General features: G+C 40.1%; 1 protein-coding gene across 1 annotated transcript in view; it reads right to left on the bottom strand.

Moving 5' to 3' along the window:
• si:dkey-34e4.1 (carboxyl-terminal PDZ ligand of neuronal nitric oxide synthase protein) overlaps positions 1–19,277 on the bottom strand; it is a 45,654-nt gene that overhangs the window by 4,834 nt on the left and 21,543 nt on the right. The window contains exons 3-10 of the mRNA XM_054612745.1: positions 17,207–17,299; positions 16,994–17,052; positions 15,492–15,600; positions 14,332–14,473; positions 12,802–12,959; positions 9,178–9,339; positions 7,822–8,023; positions 5,739–6,069 (exon numbers count right to left, since the gene is read on the bottom strand). Of these exons, the coding sequence (XP_054468720.1) occupies positions 5,739–6,069; positions 7,822–8,023; positions 9,178–9,339; positions 12,802–12,959; positions 14,332–14,473; positions 15,492–15,600; positions 16,994–17,052; positions 17,207–17,299 (1,256 nt within the window). The remainder of the gene's footprint in view (positions 1–5,738; positions 6,070–7,821; positions 8,024–9,177; positions 9,340–12,801; positions 12,960–14,331; positions 14,474–15,491; positions 15,601–16,993; positions 17,053–17,206; positions 17,300–19,277) is intronic.

The following is a 19,277-nucleotide window of genomic DNA, read 5'->3' as shown; positions in this document are numbered from 1 at the left end:
TGCCCGATGCCATGCTTGTGACACTGACACTGGTTCCACATGCTGGTGGTCATGAGTAATACTCACATAGAGGGAGCAGAAAGGGCAGAGAGGAGAAGAGGAGGAGGAAGAGGAGAGGAAGGGGGCTTAGGCAGTGGCAGAGAGCTCCCCATGCTCGTAGGGGAGAGGCAGGCTGGTGCAGCAAACGATGGGAGACGGGGACGGGGGACGAGACGATGGAGCGTATGAGAGGAGGGCTTCAGGCAGCGGCCTGCTTGTTGGGTGTTATATTCAGGGGTTCAGTTTGTTTGTTAGAGCAGACTGGGGGGGACGGGGATGGGGTATGGTTAGATGAGGAAGAGGAAGAGCAGGAGAGGGTCCTCGCACCTGTACCAAAGAGAGGCAACAGTTAGACTACAGAGGATCAGGGAGCTATGCAAGGGACTAGTGGATTTAAAAGCCCACGCCAGTGATTTAGCATGTTTTACCACATTAAATCCACTACGCGTAGGATATTAACAATTGGATGCTTTAATACTACAATACCCATGAGCCTCCGCTGCATTTGGCATGGAGAATAAGCCAGTCGGAGGCTCAGATATAAGTGGTGGAGAATTCAAAATGCTTTGACTTTGTGAATAATACAGCATGCCATTGTTACAAAATAACATCCAAAAGTGACTCAGAATCAATTTAAGATGCAAATTGTTTGAGCATTTTATTGTCTGAGGCTGTCGCCCAACGTAATGCCGCACAGAGCAGAACTGTTATGTGGATTTTTATTAAATTAAAAGGGATCTTGGGAGTCGTAGTTTCAGTTCTATGAACGCAAGGAAGATATATTTCAGCGCAATTGTCTTTTGTACTGATGACTCAGCTGAGAGAGTTTCACGCCCAAAGCAGCCATGAAAGTGCCCAGAACAGTTCCTCTTCACAACTCTATGAACACTTGCTCTTTTCACTAATCCACACCATGAACACTAAGCTGAATGAAAACAGTCCCTCCTTTTTACTACAATATCACCACAACAAAGTAATGGATCTTTCTGCAACAATGTCTAGTGTGTAGGTTTATCTGACTTTGCAAGATCATTTATTTTACACTAAAATGAATGCAACCCAACGGCAGGCATTAAGGTAAGGAATCAATCTCAAAATGTCTATTCTTTGGGAAATGTCAGTGGAGGGGATTTTGTAGTTAGGAGGATGATAAACATACAGAGCCACTGGTATGGACCTTAAATGTTTCATTTTTAGTTATATGGATTTGTCTCAGGACATTCACTGCCAACACTTTTGAAGTGTTACATGAAAATCAATACAGAGACCAATGCAGCAAAGGTGTTTCTGAGAAATTAAATTGAACCCCCCGGTGTCTGCAAAAAGATATGACTCATAAGCACAGCATGCAGTTATATTTCACCATTCATTAAACAGGAATTCAGCAGGCAATCAGGAGGAAAGGAAGAAGAAATAACACTTTCATATAAAAAATGTAAAAAAAAGCTCTGCCAATCAACAGGTGGAGGAAAATAAAAAGGAAACAGAATCTTCCCATTTAGTTATGTCTCTGGACAGAAGGTTACCAGTAAAAAACATTTAGCCTTTTAGACAGACGGATGCACACACATGCACAAGGCAACTGGAAGAACAAGTAGGAGATTTAAACTCAGAGAAAGGGGCACTGGGCCTTTGCATCTTGCTTTTGTAAAGAAATTAACACAGAGTGAGAGATGTCTGTGTGGGATGTTTAAGCAAGTAGGTGGATGAACGTGAGAGTCTGCAAGAGTATAACAGAAAAAGAAGCAATTTTATTCTGAGTCTCTGTCAAACTCTATCCAGTGTCTGAGAGGCCGACATGAATCTGAGAACACGGACTCATCTTAAAATGTAACGCCAGTGTAGTAGAACTCTGAGCAGAGCAGAACCAGCTCCACCCAAACGCCTGGAAATATCATCCGTTACACTTCCATCGCTGCAATTAAATTACTGGCCGACGAGGCAGCCGCTGCAGCTCCGACACACTCAGGAGATGATGTTAACGATGAAGAGGGAAAACAAAAAAGGATAGAGGGGGAGGAAGAAGATCAGCAGATAGGTCAGGAAATGTGATTATGCAACATACAATACTGTCAGAGAAACAGAGAGTGAGGGAGTGCAGTACATACAATGCCAGCGGAAAGCATGACTCACTTGTGAATAATATATAGCTGGCTCTTCATATAAGCTGGTCACCATATGCGTTTGTTTTCACTCTGTGTGGGCATGCTGCTGGTTTTAGCAGCATGGCTCTTGGGGATGACGATGTTTGTCGATCGGTTGGTCCAACTACTGGATAGATTGCGTAGAAATTCGATACAGATATTTATGTTTCCCAGACAATTCTCCCGACTGACTTTGGTGATGCTCTAGCACCAGCTTGAGTTTGACATTTGTGGTTTTGCCATGGAATATGGTAAAAGACAATCATATCCCTCTCAGGATTAATTGTAATCTTTTTAGCTCATCTCTTAACTTTTCCCTCTAGCGCCATCATCAGGATTTTAAATTGTCCTTAAAATTGACATTTTAAACACTTTTTGTTTCTAAATATCAACAAAACAAGCATGGCTGGCCACTCTTGTTTGTGTGTGTGTCCTGAATTAAAGGATAAAGAGGTTGATGACTCAAAACGTTTTTAAATAACATGGTGCAGTTTTCTGCCCACAATGTGTATTTTAAGTCTATGACTACATCCTGTTTTGAGTCTACCTCAAATGTTCTGTTTGTTGTGCAAAGCTTGACTCACTACATGGTTAGATATTGCGTCGGTGCGGTATGCCAACATACCATACGCAGTGATCATATAGCACTCGAGTCAGTGAGCCAGCTGGAGAGCACAGGGATATGTTCCGTGTTGGTCGATAATGCCTTTATGATTTAAAACTTAGTTTCAATGATAATGTGAAGGGGATCAACCTGCATGATGGACCCAAGGGGGAGGTCCTCTCAGGCAGGGCGAAGAAAGGGAGGAAGAGGAGGAGGAGAGACGGTCAGAGGAGTGTCCGTCTGCTCGTTCGTAGAACATAAAATAAAGTCACTCAGGCTGTAAACATTGATTCGCTGGGGGAAAAAAAAAAAAAAAAAAAAATCGAGAAAACAAGAGCAAATGGAAGCAATAAAATGTGCCGTGCGGAGGGGAAGGGGCGGGTACACGGGTCAGACTGTGCCAAAGGTAATGCAAAGGGGGTGGGGGGGGAGGAATAACACAATGGAGCTAAAGTTTCCATTTCCCTAACCCTCATTCTGTCTTGTTCTCATGATTTAGTGAGATTAAGAGATATAGTTACATAAGCAGAAAAACACTACCATTTAAAAACATTGAAAGGTCATATTATAAAGTTAGTTGTCCATTTTTATGTTCAGCAAGAAAATAATGTTTTATTTGTAAAGTTATAACCTGACTTCTCATTATTTTTATTTGCCATTTGTGTGTAAAGTTTTATGATAACTATTTACAGAAAGATGACGCCACAGCCTATAAAAGGGGGGGGAAGAGAGATGGCCGAGAGGGGAGAACCACTTTAGAACATAAAATGCCCCGGTGGTCTATTTGTAAGCTACTGAATCAGATGTTATGTTACTACAAATAAAGGGAAAAGGGGCGTTCAGTCACGGAAAGGTACGTTAACAAGATGCCTCTCTTTGGAAGAGATTCCAAGTTCCCTTTTGCATTTCCTTTTTTCCTTTTCCTCCCACGCTCATGCAAAATAAATAAAATATTCTGACATATGGACTTGGGTAGAGTTTCAGGTTGTGAAGGGATGGGAGCTGGGATTGGCTGGGAGTCTGTGCTGCAGGAAACCACAGGATGTGAGTCTGGCTGTCGGGAGTGAAGCCTCAGACACAGACACACAGACACACAGACACACACTAAACAAAACAAGACGCACTAAATTACAACATCCACAAGCACGCAAAGTAAACTCAACACCGCTGTTTCCAACTACTTAATTTTCTCCCAACTTTAACATACTCTCCCTGGAGACTTAAAAGTAAAAAGCAAGAGGAGAGACAAATTAAGGGTGAAGGTTTTTTCTGCTCGGGAGCTCTGCTTGATTTTATGTCGTAAATGTTTTATTTTTTTAACCATAGCTGGTCTTTTGTGATGGCTTTAAGAAGATTAAAAGATCATCAAAAAGTAATTAGATGCTGCGGCTCCACATATGCATTCAAGGCAATGACAGTATGGGAAGCAGCGAGAAATAGAACCTCAAAGATCCCTGAAAAGCAAAACACACCCATCACAAATTATTCCAAAATAAAATTCCATTTACTGTCTTTACTCTCTTAATCTCTCGACCCATGTTTGACTGGCTTTTCAAAATGAGTTATTTCATGGAATAAAAACAGACGGGGGACGGAGTTAAAGCTGATGGAGTTTCCTTGTTTCTCTTAAATCTCATTCTCTCTCACAGGCTTCTCTGATTCCTTCTTTCAACCTCAAACCTGATCCCCTCTTTGTTGGTACAACCCCAACCCTTTTTTTCTCTCCCTGTGTTCTGTAATCCCCTGATTACAGTCACACTTTCATTAGCTGCAGGCCGTTTTCTGCTGAGTTGAGCTGTTCTCCACTAATAACTCTAAAAGCTACAGGCTTTGTATGTCGCTGTGTAGCCTGGGTTACTCAAACACAAACTGACTGGTGCCCCATTAGGAAGGTGTAGGCACATTAAAGGAATAGTTTTCAGAACATTTCGGAAATATTTGCTTTGCGGAAGAGAGTTAGATGAGAAGATCGATCCCGCTTTTGTGTCTGTCCATTAAATGTAAAGCTAAAACCAGCAGGCACTTAACTTAGCTTAGCACAAACACTGGAATTCGAGGGAAACTGCTAGCCTGGCTTTGTTGTAGTGCAGATGTTGTTACCTTCCAAGTACCTCTAATATTATATCTAAAATATATATATATATATCACTATATACACACTCTTATTAACTCCAGAACTTGCCTGACCATCATGACATTTTTAAGTTTTCTTCAGTATCAAAGTAAACCATTGATTTTTGTCTATACATCAATGGCTACATTGCACACAGGGACTGCTTATAGCTGATTGAGCATACTTTTAATGGTGGAAATTTGCCTATATGTACACAAGAATGTAGCCCATAGCTTGCTACTGGCTCTATGGCAACATTATACTTCCTCTTCATAACCCCCAAAAGCATCATGTGAGCTGTAATTCCAAAACCTGGAGCATGTTTATCCCCGAAAAAGACGTCAAACAAAGAATAAAACTAGGAGTAACTATATCCATTTACTATTGAATTTCTTCATTTTGCATTTTCAATATTAATTAGACCGCAGCCTACTAAGACTCAGAGTATCCCATCAACATGGTTCTCATGGGGTGGAAACTCCCTGCCAGACAGCGAATAAATGTATTATCCAAAATGTCGAATTCCCTGAATGTATAATGGCTTCTTTACAAAATGATTTGCTTGCACTTCAAGCTGCCAGTTTCTTGACCCTCCAGATGGTTCGTCACACAGAACCATCCGAGAAGCCATCATTAGAAACTGTTCAGAAAAGAGCAGGCCCCTTCAAAAAATGAGTTGCAAATGACTGAATAAACCATCTGTCAATCAAACTCGTACTGAAGCCAGACAGGAGAAGAGCAAAAGGCAACACAGCCAGTGGACTCACTGTTATTTCTACGCGTTGGTACAGCTCGAATAAACCTTATTTTCTAATTGAAACAAGGACACTCATCTTACTTTTCATCCATGTTGGCAGAGTTCCTCAACGTGAACGGGACGATCTCGTTGCACAAGCTCCCCTTGGTGTCAGCTGACCCGTTGGCCATGATGAAGGGGTCCAGATCCCCGTTGACAGGTGCAGCTGGTTCGGTGCCGTTCTCCAGGTTGAGCAGGTTCAGGTACGACTCGGCGCAGTCCACGTCCGTGAGGGAGAGGAGTGAGGTTTGGAGCGGCCATGCAGGTGTGGAGGTTATGAGCTGGTCCAGGGTCTGGCTGTAGTGATTCTTCAGATTCAGAGACAGAGCTTTTGATGCTGCGGAGACGGAGCTGCACGGTGACTGTTGACCACCTGGAGTAGACAGAAGAGAAATCAACACAATGCAACCATTAACAAAACAAATAAAGATTCAACCGCAACCAACATGGTGGCTACTTCTTATTCTTATTAAAGATCTCTCTCGAAATGCTAACTCTCATTACAGAATGGGGGAGTTGGCACAGTGCCAGTTGGAGCATTTAGCACAGCCATGTCTGAGATTAGCCTTTTCTATCAGAGGGACTAACATGATTAACAAAAACATGAAACATGTGGTGTCATTTTAAAAAAAAAAAAACGTACACACAAAAACACATTCAACGCGTACACAGATGAATCATACATCAACAAACACATTCAGCTCTGCCCACTGTGTGTGTGTGTGTGTGTGTGTGTGTGTGTGTGTGTGTGTGTGTGTGTGTGTGTAGTTATTCATTATTATTTTGGCAAGACTGACTGTTCCTTTAGCTCCTGCAAATACATCCCTCCTCCAAAAATCCTCCATTGGGACAAAGTGTGTGTTGAATGTGTGTTTATGTGTGCGTGTGTACCAAAATAAAGGTTGTTAACACAACAAAAACACCAAAACTCCTACTGAGAACACAGTCTGTGAGTGTGAGATAATGCGGGCAGAATGTGTTTTTAAATCCATTGTGATTATATAATCTGCTATTTTGTTTACACACATTGTGTTACACAGAGTGAGCGTGGCATCAATGCACGGCCCTCAATTTTAATTATCAAGCGTATGTAAAAACTCAACAATGATTTCAAAGTGAGATCGATAATCCCATTCTGACATATTTTCTGTAATGGACTAAACTGCAGCTCCAAAACTAAATTGTTCACTCAAAGAGTACAATGGCCAAACGCTCAGCTGTTAGTTCTACCTTTACAAAGATGATAATGTTCATTTGTGATTGACACAGTCAGAGAGGCATTCATTTAACTATATGTTACTATTGAGGATGTAGTTTGCAGTAGTTTGGACCTGGACTGCAATATATTGGAGGGGTAATTAATGTTTTAACCCTAATAACATTACAAACATGAGGGGGGAAAAATGTTAAAAACTAATTTTAATATCATGCATGGTTCTGTAGACTCTTAGTCTAATGGTATAATATACATTTAGTGAGTGCATGCACCTTGTTTAAAACATGAAACTTGAGCCTGTAACATTTAATTAACCAGATAAAGTTAGAAAATGTTCTTTGTTCATGGAAATTTGAAGATTCATAGATGCTTTCATAAAATGAAGCTCCTCTACATTTCTAAAACACTAATTCACTCTCTTTCCCTTTCCTCCTCGTTCTTCATCACTAACATTGACTGGGCCTTTTTTGAATTAGTCCTCATTAAACCATCTGATAAGTGCCTCCTTTCATACCGTAATCAAGACATCTTCAACATTAAAAAGAAACCCCTCACCACAATCTACAACGCTTTGAACTGGTTTTGCTCACAGCCGGAGGGCAACGTTTTCTCCTCACTACTGATTAAATAAAAATGCTCAATTTTGAGCATAACCCATGGTGACGCAAAGAGAATAGCCCTCATGTTCACCTGCAGATCGGAGTTCAATACCTGACACACTTCTGCCCCATCAAACATAACTACGTGTCAGGATATTCGCAGGCAGGAAGCCAGCGAGGGGTCACGGATGACTAAACCAGCATCTGGCCGACAGAGAAGTGGGCAATGACAAGGACTGCGGCACAAAGGGGGGACCTGACCTGACAGGAGTTGATCTGAGGGATTACATTGTTCCCACCAGTCACTTACTGTGTCCATTAGCTTGAGGCTCCTGTTGTGGCTGCCCCGGTTGTGTTTTCTGGGAGCGGGTCTCCAGCTCTTTTAGCTGCTGCACGAGGAGGGCCAGGTGCTGCAGCAAGTCCCTGTTCTGCAGCAGCAGCTGGTGGACGCGGGCCTGAGCCTCCATGCGGGCGGCGGTCTCTGCTGCCATCTGATCCTTCAACAGCTGCACCTGTGGTGGGAAAAAAAGGGAAAGGTGTGTTTGACTGTGTGAGATTTGATTTATAGCAAAACCTAGATGCATTAACGATTAAAATGTTTGTTTTTTTCTCATGCCTCAATTCCACTCATCTCCCACCTCACCCACACCACGTGTTTTGTTGATCCATGATATCATGGGGATGGGTTTGGATCATAATCCTGCCCATATCTGTAATCTCATGACTGTAACGGGAAGTAATGATGGGAAAGCTATTTTGGTCGATCATTAACTTGCGGGTCGATTTTGCTATGGCAGTGGATCAGAAAGTAAATATGTATTTCTGTTGCCTTTCCTCAGATGAGGCCATAAATAGGAAGCCTGAAATTCTATTGAGATACACAGTTGCAAATGTTTGAACCGTTTCCATTTTATTATGCTGCACTGACTGCCCTTCCATTACTGAGTTGGGGCTGCCCCCTAGTGGGAGAGCATCAGTAGAGGACAGTACACAGAGACAACATGGAGATGTGGCTCACACAGGTTATTCAGTGTGAAAAACAGACTGATGTGACAAAACTGCAACACTAATTATGTGTACGTGTGTTTGTGTGTGGCTCTGATTACAAAAAGAAAGTCTAATTGACAAAACAATTCCAGTTTCATTTTATGCCAAACCCTAGATCACAAGCTGACTGAAATAAATATGAGACAAGATGCCAACAATGTGACTGAAAAAGCCAAATAATTGTTAATAATTCATTCATGTGAACTGATCCACAACACGGGTAAATCTGTAGCGTTCAGCTAGTTCGTTCTACTAAAATTGAAGACGGAGTCCGAGTATGTTGGAAATACAAGTGTTTTTTTTAAGCATATATAGGGGAAAATAAGTACAAACTTTCAACTTTTCAAAAGGGATTTACTGCTTTTCTTTGCCAAACATCAAAGTAAATTGAGATATCTTTACTTTACAGAATTTTGGTTGAACAAAACAAGACATTTGAAGACATCAACGTGGGCTCTAGGAAGTTAGGCATTTTTTTCCCAGATTAATCAAAACACAAAACGTCAATTTAATCAATAAAGGAAATAGGTGTAATACAGCAGTAGAAAGATATTTTATAGTGTGGTTATGATGTGTTTTTAGCCAACCAGCACACTGTGTATGGAGGTCTGTTTCTTACCTGTGCGACGGCCACCTGCGTGTGCTGCTGTTGCTGCTGGAGCTGCTGCTGAAGAAGCTGCAGGTAGTGCTGCGACGCCAGCGGAGTGAGAGAGCGAGAGCGAGGGCTGCTGGGAGTAACGCCTTGTGAAGTCACGGTGAAGAGGGACCTTCGATCAAAGTCCTGACACACACACACACACACACACACAGAAAAAAAAAAATTATATTGATGGAAGGAAAATAGATTTAAAAACAACATACATATGGTATTTCCCTGACACTAATTGTACCCGCATACCGTCAATGGACTTCAATGTCGGCCCTCAGGACACATAGTGCTGCCAGTTTTTAATCCTTGCTACATAAAAAAGGAGCTATTTTTAGATCTTGGACCCCAGATGAATGCAATTAAAAAAATCAGTAGAATAAGAATCACCCTGTGCTCTAGAGTCCCTGAGACCAGGACTGTGACCAACTGATCTGGAGCCCCCCCCGGAGCCAGACTGTAACCCCTCATCAGGACTGTAACAATGTGAGCTCATTATCATAGCACACACTCTCTTCCTCCGTCTCACATTCTTCTCTCTCAATCTCCCTTCGCCCTGAATTTTTTGTTTATCATTTTCCAAGATGATCTCTGGAAGCACAAATGTTTCCTGGAGAAATTTCAGCAGCAGTTTTTCACTTCACCCTCTTCTTACAGAGTAGGGACAAAGCAATTGACTCTGTGCTTCTTTTCTTCTGTTCCCAGAGATATCAGCACTGACCACAAAGATGGATTCGGTGTGCAAGTTTCTCCAAGTCATAAACACATACAATATAAGTCTGTATAAGTTCATAAATTGGTACTGCTGTCATGCAAAATAACTTTCTTAGCTACACATTATATTGTAACTCCCACATCACACCACTAGAGGGCGAAGTAGCACACTGTAAAGTACAGCACTGAAGTTTCTCAGAAAGTGTCTCTTATATAAGAGACCTTCTACCTTAGTAAATAATTAGCTTCCCTAAATAAGTAATACATTTGAAATTCATGTAAAAAAAACAACCCCAAGGCATTTTAATTTTTAAACTTCTTTTTAAATTTCTATTTCTGATAGATTTCGACAATCTAATCTCTCAGGTACAGCGTGACTCATGAATATCTACGATTGCTGCCAGTTACAAACAACGCAAGACGTACTCTAAGTCACACCACCATACCATCATATCAAGGGCTTTTTGGTCACTGAGGGTCAAATCTTACCAGACTGCATACAATTAAACTAACAATTAAACAACTAATGAGCAGATAAAAGCCCCTGTACACTTGGATCTAAATCTCAAGTTTTCTCTATGACATTAAATATTCATGGCTAAATAAGTAACAATTAAAGATAAACGTAAAGGGAAATAAAACACCGTCACTGTGTGGGTGTGGATTTGATTGACAGCGGCCAGGCATCATCTGCGAACAATCCCTAACTTTTATCAGATTATGTGATTGGTGACCAGAATAATGTGACATCACTTTTTTTTTTATGTCAGCTCCTCCATTGAGAGGAGCTTGAAAGAAAATACTAGAAATGAGAAGTGAGCATTCTTTTACTCAATTTAGAACCACATTTTTTAATCGTAAAAAGCTTTTTTAGAAATTTCATTTTCAGGGCCTTTAATTAGCAATCATTAGAAGTAGCCCTTGAGACAAGACATTTTTTTAATTTATTTTTTGTTCACCCTTGTGTTGCCTGTTTGCAGTCACCAATACGACCAGTTTGTTGCGTAGTATGTATCTTCTGGCCTTTTTTTCTGTTATCCTGATCGCTCATTATATTCCTCCTTCCATCCCTCTTTCCTTGCTTATCTCCACAGAGCAGATGTTCGTGAACCCCTCAACGGGATTACGGTGGCGTTTTCTCAGAAATCAAAGGGAACAGACTGGGTTTTTGGGGGGGGATTAAGTGTCCCCCTTTCACAGCCAGCAGGAATATTCAGGTCCCCTCCCTCCAATCCAACTCTCATGATAACAGCCGTGTCTACCACACTCGCTATGGTAACAAATCCAAAGTAAAGCATCATGACACACCAAAGCCTGCATGCTTGCATCTTTTCATCCTGTGGCAGTCAAATAGTCAGCTCGTACCTTCATAAGGATTTAAAGCCTGCTAAATCTCAAACACAGACAAACAAAATTGTAGTCTCTTTACCTCACGGAAGCGTGACCGAGTTATTTCATACCTACAGTGTCTGCTGACAACTGTGGTTAGTCATGGAGAGCTGCAGTCAATGCTCTGGTCAGGTGCTGCAGCAGATGACAAAGCACTGTACTGTACTTCCTAAGTTCAATGAGCCATTTGGCAGCTCCACGCTCCACGTGAAGAGCATCAAAAACCGCACCGAGGCCAAAGCAATGAATCACAGCAGAGGTAATTTCCTGTAGCTACAAAGACAGAAGCTGTCTGGAGCCAAAAAAAATAAAAATGTAATCATTATATGTGGATGTTCCTGCTGCTGCTGCTGCTGCCTCACCCCTGCTGCAGGTGTCATTAACGAAAGGAAACCTTCACTACGACTGTGATGGAAACTGTCATGAGGATGTGGTGTTCACAATGTGGGTTTGTGAATGTGAGGCCGCCCTTACATTTCACTGTTGTGAGGTTTAGCTGTTCAGTAACTAAGGCAAGAACATACAGACACAATGTATTGAGTAGTGAAATGCATTAGTGAAACACTCAAAGGGGAAGTGAAATCCAAATAGTTCATAATATCACATCAACTCCTACTGTTGGGGCTGCCAACTTTGCAATTTTGCCACTGGATTTAATAACTTATACGACCCACTTAGCAACTTCAATTAAAATGATGTCCCTAGAGACAAATCAACCAAACCTTATTTTCTTTCCCTTGAAGGCAGACCTTAATATTTCACCGTAGCTGTGGCTCTCTGGACTAAAAGCAGCGTGTTAATCAACGATCAGCCCGACAGAAACGTGAATGACCTGCGAGTGTGTGTTCATAACTCCTTTGTGTGCGTCCTGAATCATTTAATTTGACTATTTAACATTTATATTGTTTCATTCTTTCACAAAATAGTTTACATGAGTAAGTTTGTTCCAGTGTCTGCTTCCTCTCTATTGTAATGTTTCTGAAATATTAGGCAGATTTAGATGTATTAAGATTATAGGGGCTTCAATAATAGCTGACGATGAAGCTACTCTGAAGTAAGTTTAGTTTGACTTCCTTTCTATAATGCAGGACGAACACGGCACAGAGCCGATGACTCAGAAGGTGTGCAAACAATTTTAATTTTAAGTAAAGTTAAATATTGGATGCCATTTCCACAAATATGTCAAAAAATGGTATTCTCCTCTGATAAATAAATCAGCCGTAGTATCATTCAATTGAAAAATTACAAAAACACAAAAAGTGAGGAGGAATTCTTCTTTTAGTTCCGCTTTAAAACCTTAAATCTAAATCCCATTCTTGACCTTTGAAATTGAAAAAAGTCAGGCTTTTTGCCTTTATGCTGCTGGGCAGGACTGGAAACAAACATATTATATCAAGCACAATAGAGTGTGCTTACTATAACCCTCTTGCCCTCAGCAATTCCATATATGTATGTATGTGTATGTGTATGTGTGTGTATTCTGCAGTATCTTACTATGATGGTCTGTCCAGGTTTGACCACGTTCAGTTCAGCCAGACTCTGCAGAATTTCACTGAATGCCTTTTCACAAAGGGAGGGGCCAGCTGAAGGATCTTTTTCAGGTTTGCTGTCTTCCTCTTCCTCCCCTTGCTCTGCCCCCGTCAGCTTACGACCTGTGAAGGAAAACACAAAGACAATAAGGAAAACATCTCCATCGCCTCTAGGGCTAAAGTAAAAACAATGCATGAGTCTATAAAAAGCATACAAACAGAGATGCCTTCATTAAAGATAACTAAACCCCTAAATTAATGCTACTTTAAGCACAAACCCAGTATTTTAACCCCACATGATCAACTCTACCTGTCACACACCTGTCGCTCAGTGCCAGACATCTATTCATTCACTGTGCAAATTACAGTAATTACCAGAAACACCGGCATCAGCTTCGTGTTAAAGTTGTAATCACGGGAATCTTCTCTCAAATCCAGATTAGCTTGATGTTGTTTCTTTAATCTTTTTACATTCCAGTGTAACCGGACATCTGTGTTGTTGCTGTTTGATTTGTGCTGAATTAATGAGCTGGTGAGGTTTGACGGCTCCATTTAGGTTCTAAAGAGGCGTGTAATCAAACTAAGGTCAAGCTTTAGCCTGCAGAGAGACATGGTCCTTATGAGACAAAATGACAAATGAAGGCTCATAAACTCCACGTTTTCTCGAATAACATTGTTCAGACACCAGATGTTGAAGGTAAAATGTGTGTTTTAATATACCAGCATGCTTTTCTCTGAGCAGTGGTTTGCATCATATCTCTTTTAAACTATAATGTTGCTTACTCACTTTATGAAATATCTAGAAGTGAGGAAGGCATCAGTGAAACACACTCAAGTAACCACAAGGCTGGATTTATGTTTGTATACTTTGTATCTACAATTGTTTGGGTCATTCACATTTTTTTTTACATTTCTTTCTGTTTGCTATCAGAGGCGTGGACTCTAACCACATGTCTTGGACTCTAGACGGACTAAAATCATGGATCTGATTACTTTACTTGACTTTAAAGCCAGTAAGAGTTATGTAAATCAGCTCTTCATATTTCTGATAACAGATCTATTTGAATTCATTGTAAGGAGGGAAAAGTGTGTTTGTCAGACTTATAGTTTTGATCTTCTAAACTTTCATATATACACACAAGAGAAAATAATTCCCCAAAAACAACAGCAGAACACAGTTAAAAAAAGATTACTCAAAAATTCCATCATTCTTGTGATCCAGTAGGATAAAATATTAATAAAGTCAGTTAAACTTATTTAATGTGCAGTTTTCATGATTGTTCTGCATATTTCTATCATTGGAAAGTGTCAAAAACATGTAGCATTGCTCACTTTAAATACCTTATTTCAATATATTGTGAATTACAGGTCACTGAAATCAGCTACAATAACAAAGTTACCCAATATGCATGTTGGTCTATGTTTATTTCAATAATCTGCAAAAGTAACACTGTGCATAGCAGATAACAGACAACCCTTTTCAGATAGGCCTCACCATGACTGCTGGACTCCTCTGTGGACTTGTCACTCTCTCCGTCTGCCTGTCCGTCTGCGTCCTGCTCAGCATGCTGCAGACTGAGCTTGTGGCACACATCAAAGGCCTGACCTACTGTGCGCACAATACGCATGGCCTGCGACTGTCAGAGAGAGAGAGTGAGGGAGGCAGATGGGCAAAGACAGAGAGAGAGAGAGAGAGAGAGAGAGAGAGAGAGAGAGAGAGAGATAATAAGGTCAGATTTTTAAGTATTCAACAACAAGCACCACAACAAGTGATTTCACTGATCAATTCCCTTCCTGTCTACTACAAGATAAGTGAATAAGTGAAACCCCGTGTTCTAATCTTTGGATGGACTGAAAACATGAACACTCTGAGTCATCCTTGGCATGCAGTTGAATACAAGCAATCAAGTTCTAATGATATCACTTCTGTTGAACAATTCTCATTACAGCTGACCAATAATACCTTGCCTGTGAGCCTAGACTGCAGTGACTTGCTACAACTGCAGCAGCACACAAAGGTAAAGAGATACTTGACTGAAATATGCAGACGTTAAAACGTATTCAAGTGCAGCTATTCTGTATTCACTGCAGGCTGTGGATCTTTAGCCTCAGGAAATGAATCAAGTCACCAGAAATGTAATAAAATTTAAAACAAAAACTAATAAACAGAGCTGACATAATCAGGAAATTCATTCTTAAATCAAAGATACATATTGAAAACCGTAGAATACAAAACAACCTTCAGTCACAGGTAGCTAGGCACAGAAAATTGAGGCAAATCTTCATGCGGTGTGTCCCACAGTGTTCTTAACACCTACTTTATGCAGCTGGAGGATTTTAATCAAGGCCCAATGACAGCAGCAGATTGAGTAGTGAGAGGAATAAGTGCACAGCTTTTACAATTAGAAATAAGAAAGTGCCTTACTCAAAATGGAACTTATATTATGGCTTCAAGGCCTACTGATATTATATGAAAATGTGTATCTCTTCTCCCTCTATGATTGTATTCTCCCCGTATGATTGTCAGTTTTGTTTTCAGTTATTTAAACATCCTCAGGAGTGATGAAACAAGAGAGTTGTTGAACAGAAAAGTGTATCTGTAATCAGCTGTGCATGTCTACAGTCAGGAGGTGTGTGAGTGGTCTTTTGTTGTACCGTCTTCTTTGACTTGAAGACGTTACATCTGAAGGAATTGTTGGAGCCATCTCTCGCAATATAGCTGAAGATCTTTAAGTCCTGGGAGTCATGAGACACGTAGAAGATCCTAGAAAACATGACACCAAATTGAAATAGAAAGAAGCTACATAAACGTATATATATATTTTATATATTCATAGTCACAATCCTCCGTATGACCAATTACTTTAAAACACAATATTAAGATGAGGGAGAAAAAAACAGACCTGATGCACGTATAAATCAAATAAAAAAAAGAGTATATTTATAGTATAATTCTTTATATAAACGCATGCAACCATACTGCTGTAATCTCTTTGTGTCTTATATTGTAAAAGTAAACTGTCTCGTCTGGCTTTGTCCTTGCCAGCAACCCTGCACACACTGCAGTAAACTGGCAGAGCAAAGGGTCCATCTGCAGCTTCACCGCCATAAAACAACTCCACTGGGAACCGGGGCCAGCAAATTATGACCATCATTTACTGAAAGTCACGTGAGACAGATGTATCCCCACTGCACAAACACACCCGCAGAAACACAAGCATGGATAATTATATCTAACACACACACACACACACAGGGTCCCTTGATGAGGTGTGGTTTTGCCAACTGAGATCCTCCCACAGATATATAATTTACAAACACGCACAACACACACACAAGCTGGTTAGATGTGTGATGTTAAGACACATATATATATAAGTGGCTGCCGACTTCTTTCCATCTCTGAGATTTCCATTTCCACGAGGAGGTCGCCTTATTAGCTATAATTGCTTGTTTTAAGCCAGACAAAACAGTTCCCCTGACCAAAAATCTTACTTATTCTTTTTTATTTATTTATTATTTTCGCACAAGTAAATTGCTGTGAGTTGTTTGGCAGTGACTGACAGCTTCACAGGCACGTTAATTGTTGATTGACAGGCTCCATCACCGTGTCAACAGGCAAGGCGATGCTTTGGCCCTAATTAAAGTATTTTCTTCGGGCACACATGCTGAGAAACAACCCGTACATATAGTCTTAAACACCAGTTTACTGTTAATATAATCTGAGTGTAGGATTCCTCCCCTGAAAAAATTACATACTGACAAACATAAGCTCTACCAAGTACAAGCACAAGCTATAGATTATTCATTATGCCATCTTTTAAAAAGTAAGTGCATTTGGCACATATAGCATAGAACATTCAAGCACATTAGTCCTGAATGGTAAATTACATGGGAGGGCCTATAAAGAAAGCCAAAGATTCATCCACATGGCTCGAGCTGCAGGATGTAATTTCTAAAGAGCGACATACAGTATATATTATCTGCAGTATATATTATCTGCAGTATACTCGCAGTAATTGATTAACTAACAAGTACATGAAGAGTGGATAGAACAGACTGGACTGAATATCAGGCAACAATAGCAAGATTTATAATTAGTTTTTTCCACACAGCATGAACATATGAAGTGTCAGAGATGAGAGTGTTGGACTGACCTGTATATGGGATCATGCATAATCAGCATCTTGCTCTCATCCCACGCCCATTCTTTCCTCTGTGAATGAAAATAATGATTGTGATTAAGCACTGAAAATGCATCTTAAATAAAAAAAACATTTATTTTTGTTACCAACTATGGCATTATCTCTCTGAATCCAGTAGAAAATGGTTTTATTGTATTCCTTTAAGAGTTTGTCAGTGGGATTTACCTTCTGTTTCTTCCTCAGTAACACCTTCACTCCGTCCACAGACACCACGATGCTGACTTTCTTCTTCTTGATGTTCTTGGCCTTGAATTCATACTAAGAAGACAGACAAAAAAAAAGCACATCAGAATAGTAGTATTACATTTAAATAGTATTTTATCTTTCTCGTGTGAAATAAGTCATTATATAACTTCAACAGGCCGCACAGTTTTTAAATAAACCGCATGACAGTAACTGAAGCTTTGTTGGTTTCATAGATAAACTTTGGTTGCAGTTGATTACACATAACTTAATAAAACCACATGATAAATCAGTCAAGACCTTAGAAACCATTAGCTTGACTAATGTTTAATTTCATTATCGATTAATCTGCCAAATACTTTGTTTACTTTACATGTCCATCACAATCTCCCAAAACCCAACATAACATATTTATTCAAAAGGCTTGTTTCATTCAAACAACAGTTCTTAAACCAAATGTATTAAGATTAGCATCATGTAAGACAGGAAAATGCAATATATCTAAACACTGGAGAGGCTGAAATCAACATTGTCTCGAAAATGTAAGATTAAAAAAGTATTTAAGTATCAAAATTGCTGTATGCTTATTTTTGGTTAATTGACAAAACATATTGTTTCTCTTGTGTACGTGTAAGCCTATGCTTTGACATACAGTCAGTTAATATGCACCATGTAGCTGAAACAAACTCCCTGAAAACTGCAGGTCAGTTGCAACCCTCATTTTGTTTAAATCATGGCTGACGGGTTTTCTGTTTGCCGCTACCTTCTATTATTATAGCGCATTTCTTACACGGCACTGTTTTGCTCTATTTCATGCCTGTCTTATTTCTATTCTAGCTTGTTTTTATTTGATATTCTCTTGGGTCTTAAATTACAGTTTTTAAATTGTATTGGGCACATTTTTTGTAAAGCGCTTTAATTGCCTTGTTGCTGAAATGTGCTATATATAAATAAACTTGCCTTTTCTAACAGTTCTCAAACCACACAACCTTCTTATTGCAATCTGTGTTTATGTCCTGCTGCACATTTGGCATGCTTACAGAATTAGGAGCATTATTGGGAACAATCTGTCAGCATTAAAACATGATCTGCAGTGAACTTTAACTTTAATACATTTACATCCTTTATTAGTTTGGCAGCTCACAATAGGAGCACTGATAAAGTCTGTTGAAAAGCCCAACCTATCGAAATCTGCAGCTCTTTGACGCCAGAGGAAAGAGAAGGACACTTGGATAACAGAGACAGATTGCCTCACTTCACCTTGACTGTAATGAGAACCAACATCCAATAGGTCAACATACCCAATGCAGGTGTATGCTGACTGATTAATAACATTTAAAGTAGGCAGTTTTACCTCATTAATGCGCTAAAATATTCTGTGCCCTTCCTGAGGACCTGCCACATGGCTGATAAGTGCTTATTAATAGAAAGTGACAGGAAATGATCACGTGTCTATGAACAGGCTTCAATTCTCGGGTTCTTTGGGGCACAAAACAAAGACTAAACCAGCTAAATGAAACAACATTTAAGTAAAAGAGCCCAGGATGTTTGCTGAGTGGTACACAACAGCTGTGTCTGCACGGAGTGACTAGCGTGTTTCCACCTCGTCAGCTGGCCGGGCTTGCTGCCGAGGACCTTAGCAAGTCTGACCTGTCGACTCAAATCAGCGTCACTTTTTAAACATGACGCACGGTTCATCTCTTGTTAACAACCAGCTATCAAGGCCTACAGTGGGTCTGTCCAGCCACAGCCAATGGCTCATACAATGTGAATTATGGCAATGGCTTTCCTGTTTCACCATTTTACACAGAAGAAAATAGTTTGACATACAAGAAGCTAATGTTTTCTTGGTGAAAATTTGAAGAAAGGATGATATTATAGATTATGTCTGTCCATTGAATATGAGGCTGGAGCCAGCTGGTAGTTAGCTTAGCATAGCACTTATAAAAGGTCACTAATTAAATGCAGGGTAGGTAATCTTTAGAAACTAGCAAGAATACGCAAGATTATAAACATTTTCCAACTGAATAACCCCGCCCAGTGATGCTAACTC

Source organism: Anoplopoma fimbria, chromosome 14 (assembly GCF_027596085.1).
Source record: "Anoplopoma fimbria isolate UVic2021 breed Golden Eagle Sablefish chromosome 14, Afim_UVic_2022, whole genome shotgun sequence".
Classification (NCBI taxonomy): domain Eukaryota; kingdom Metazoa; phylum Chordata; class Actinopteri; order Perciformes; family Anoplopomatidae; genus Anoplopoma; species Anoplopoma fimbria.
Note: the sequence above shows the minus strand (reverse complement) of the source record. Positions and strands in the feature narration are given on the sequence as shown.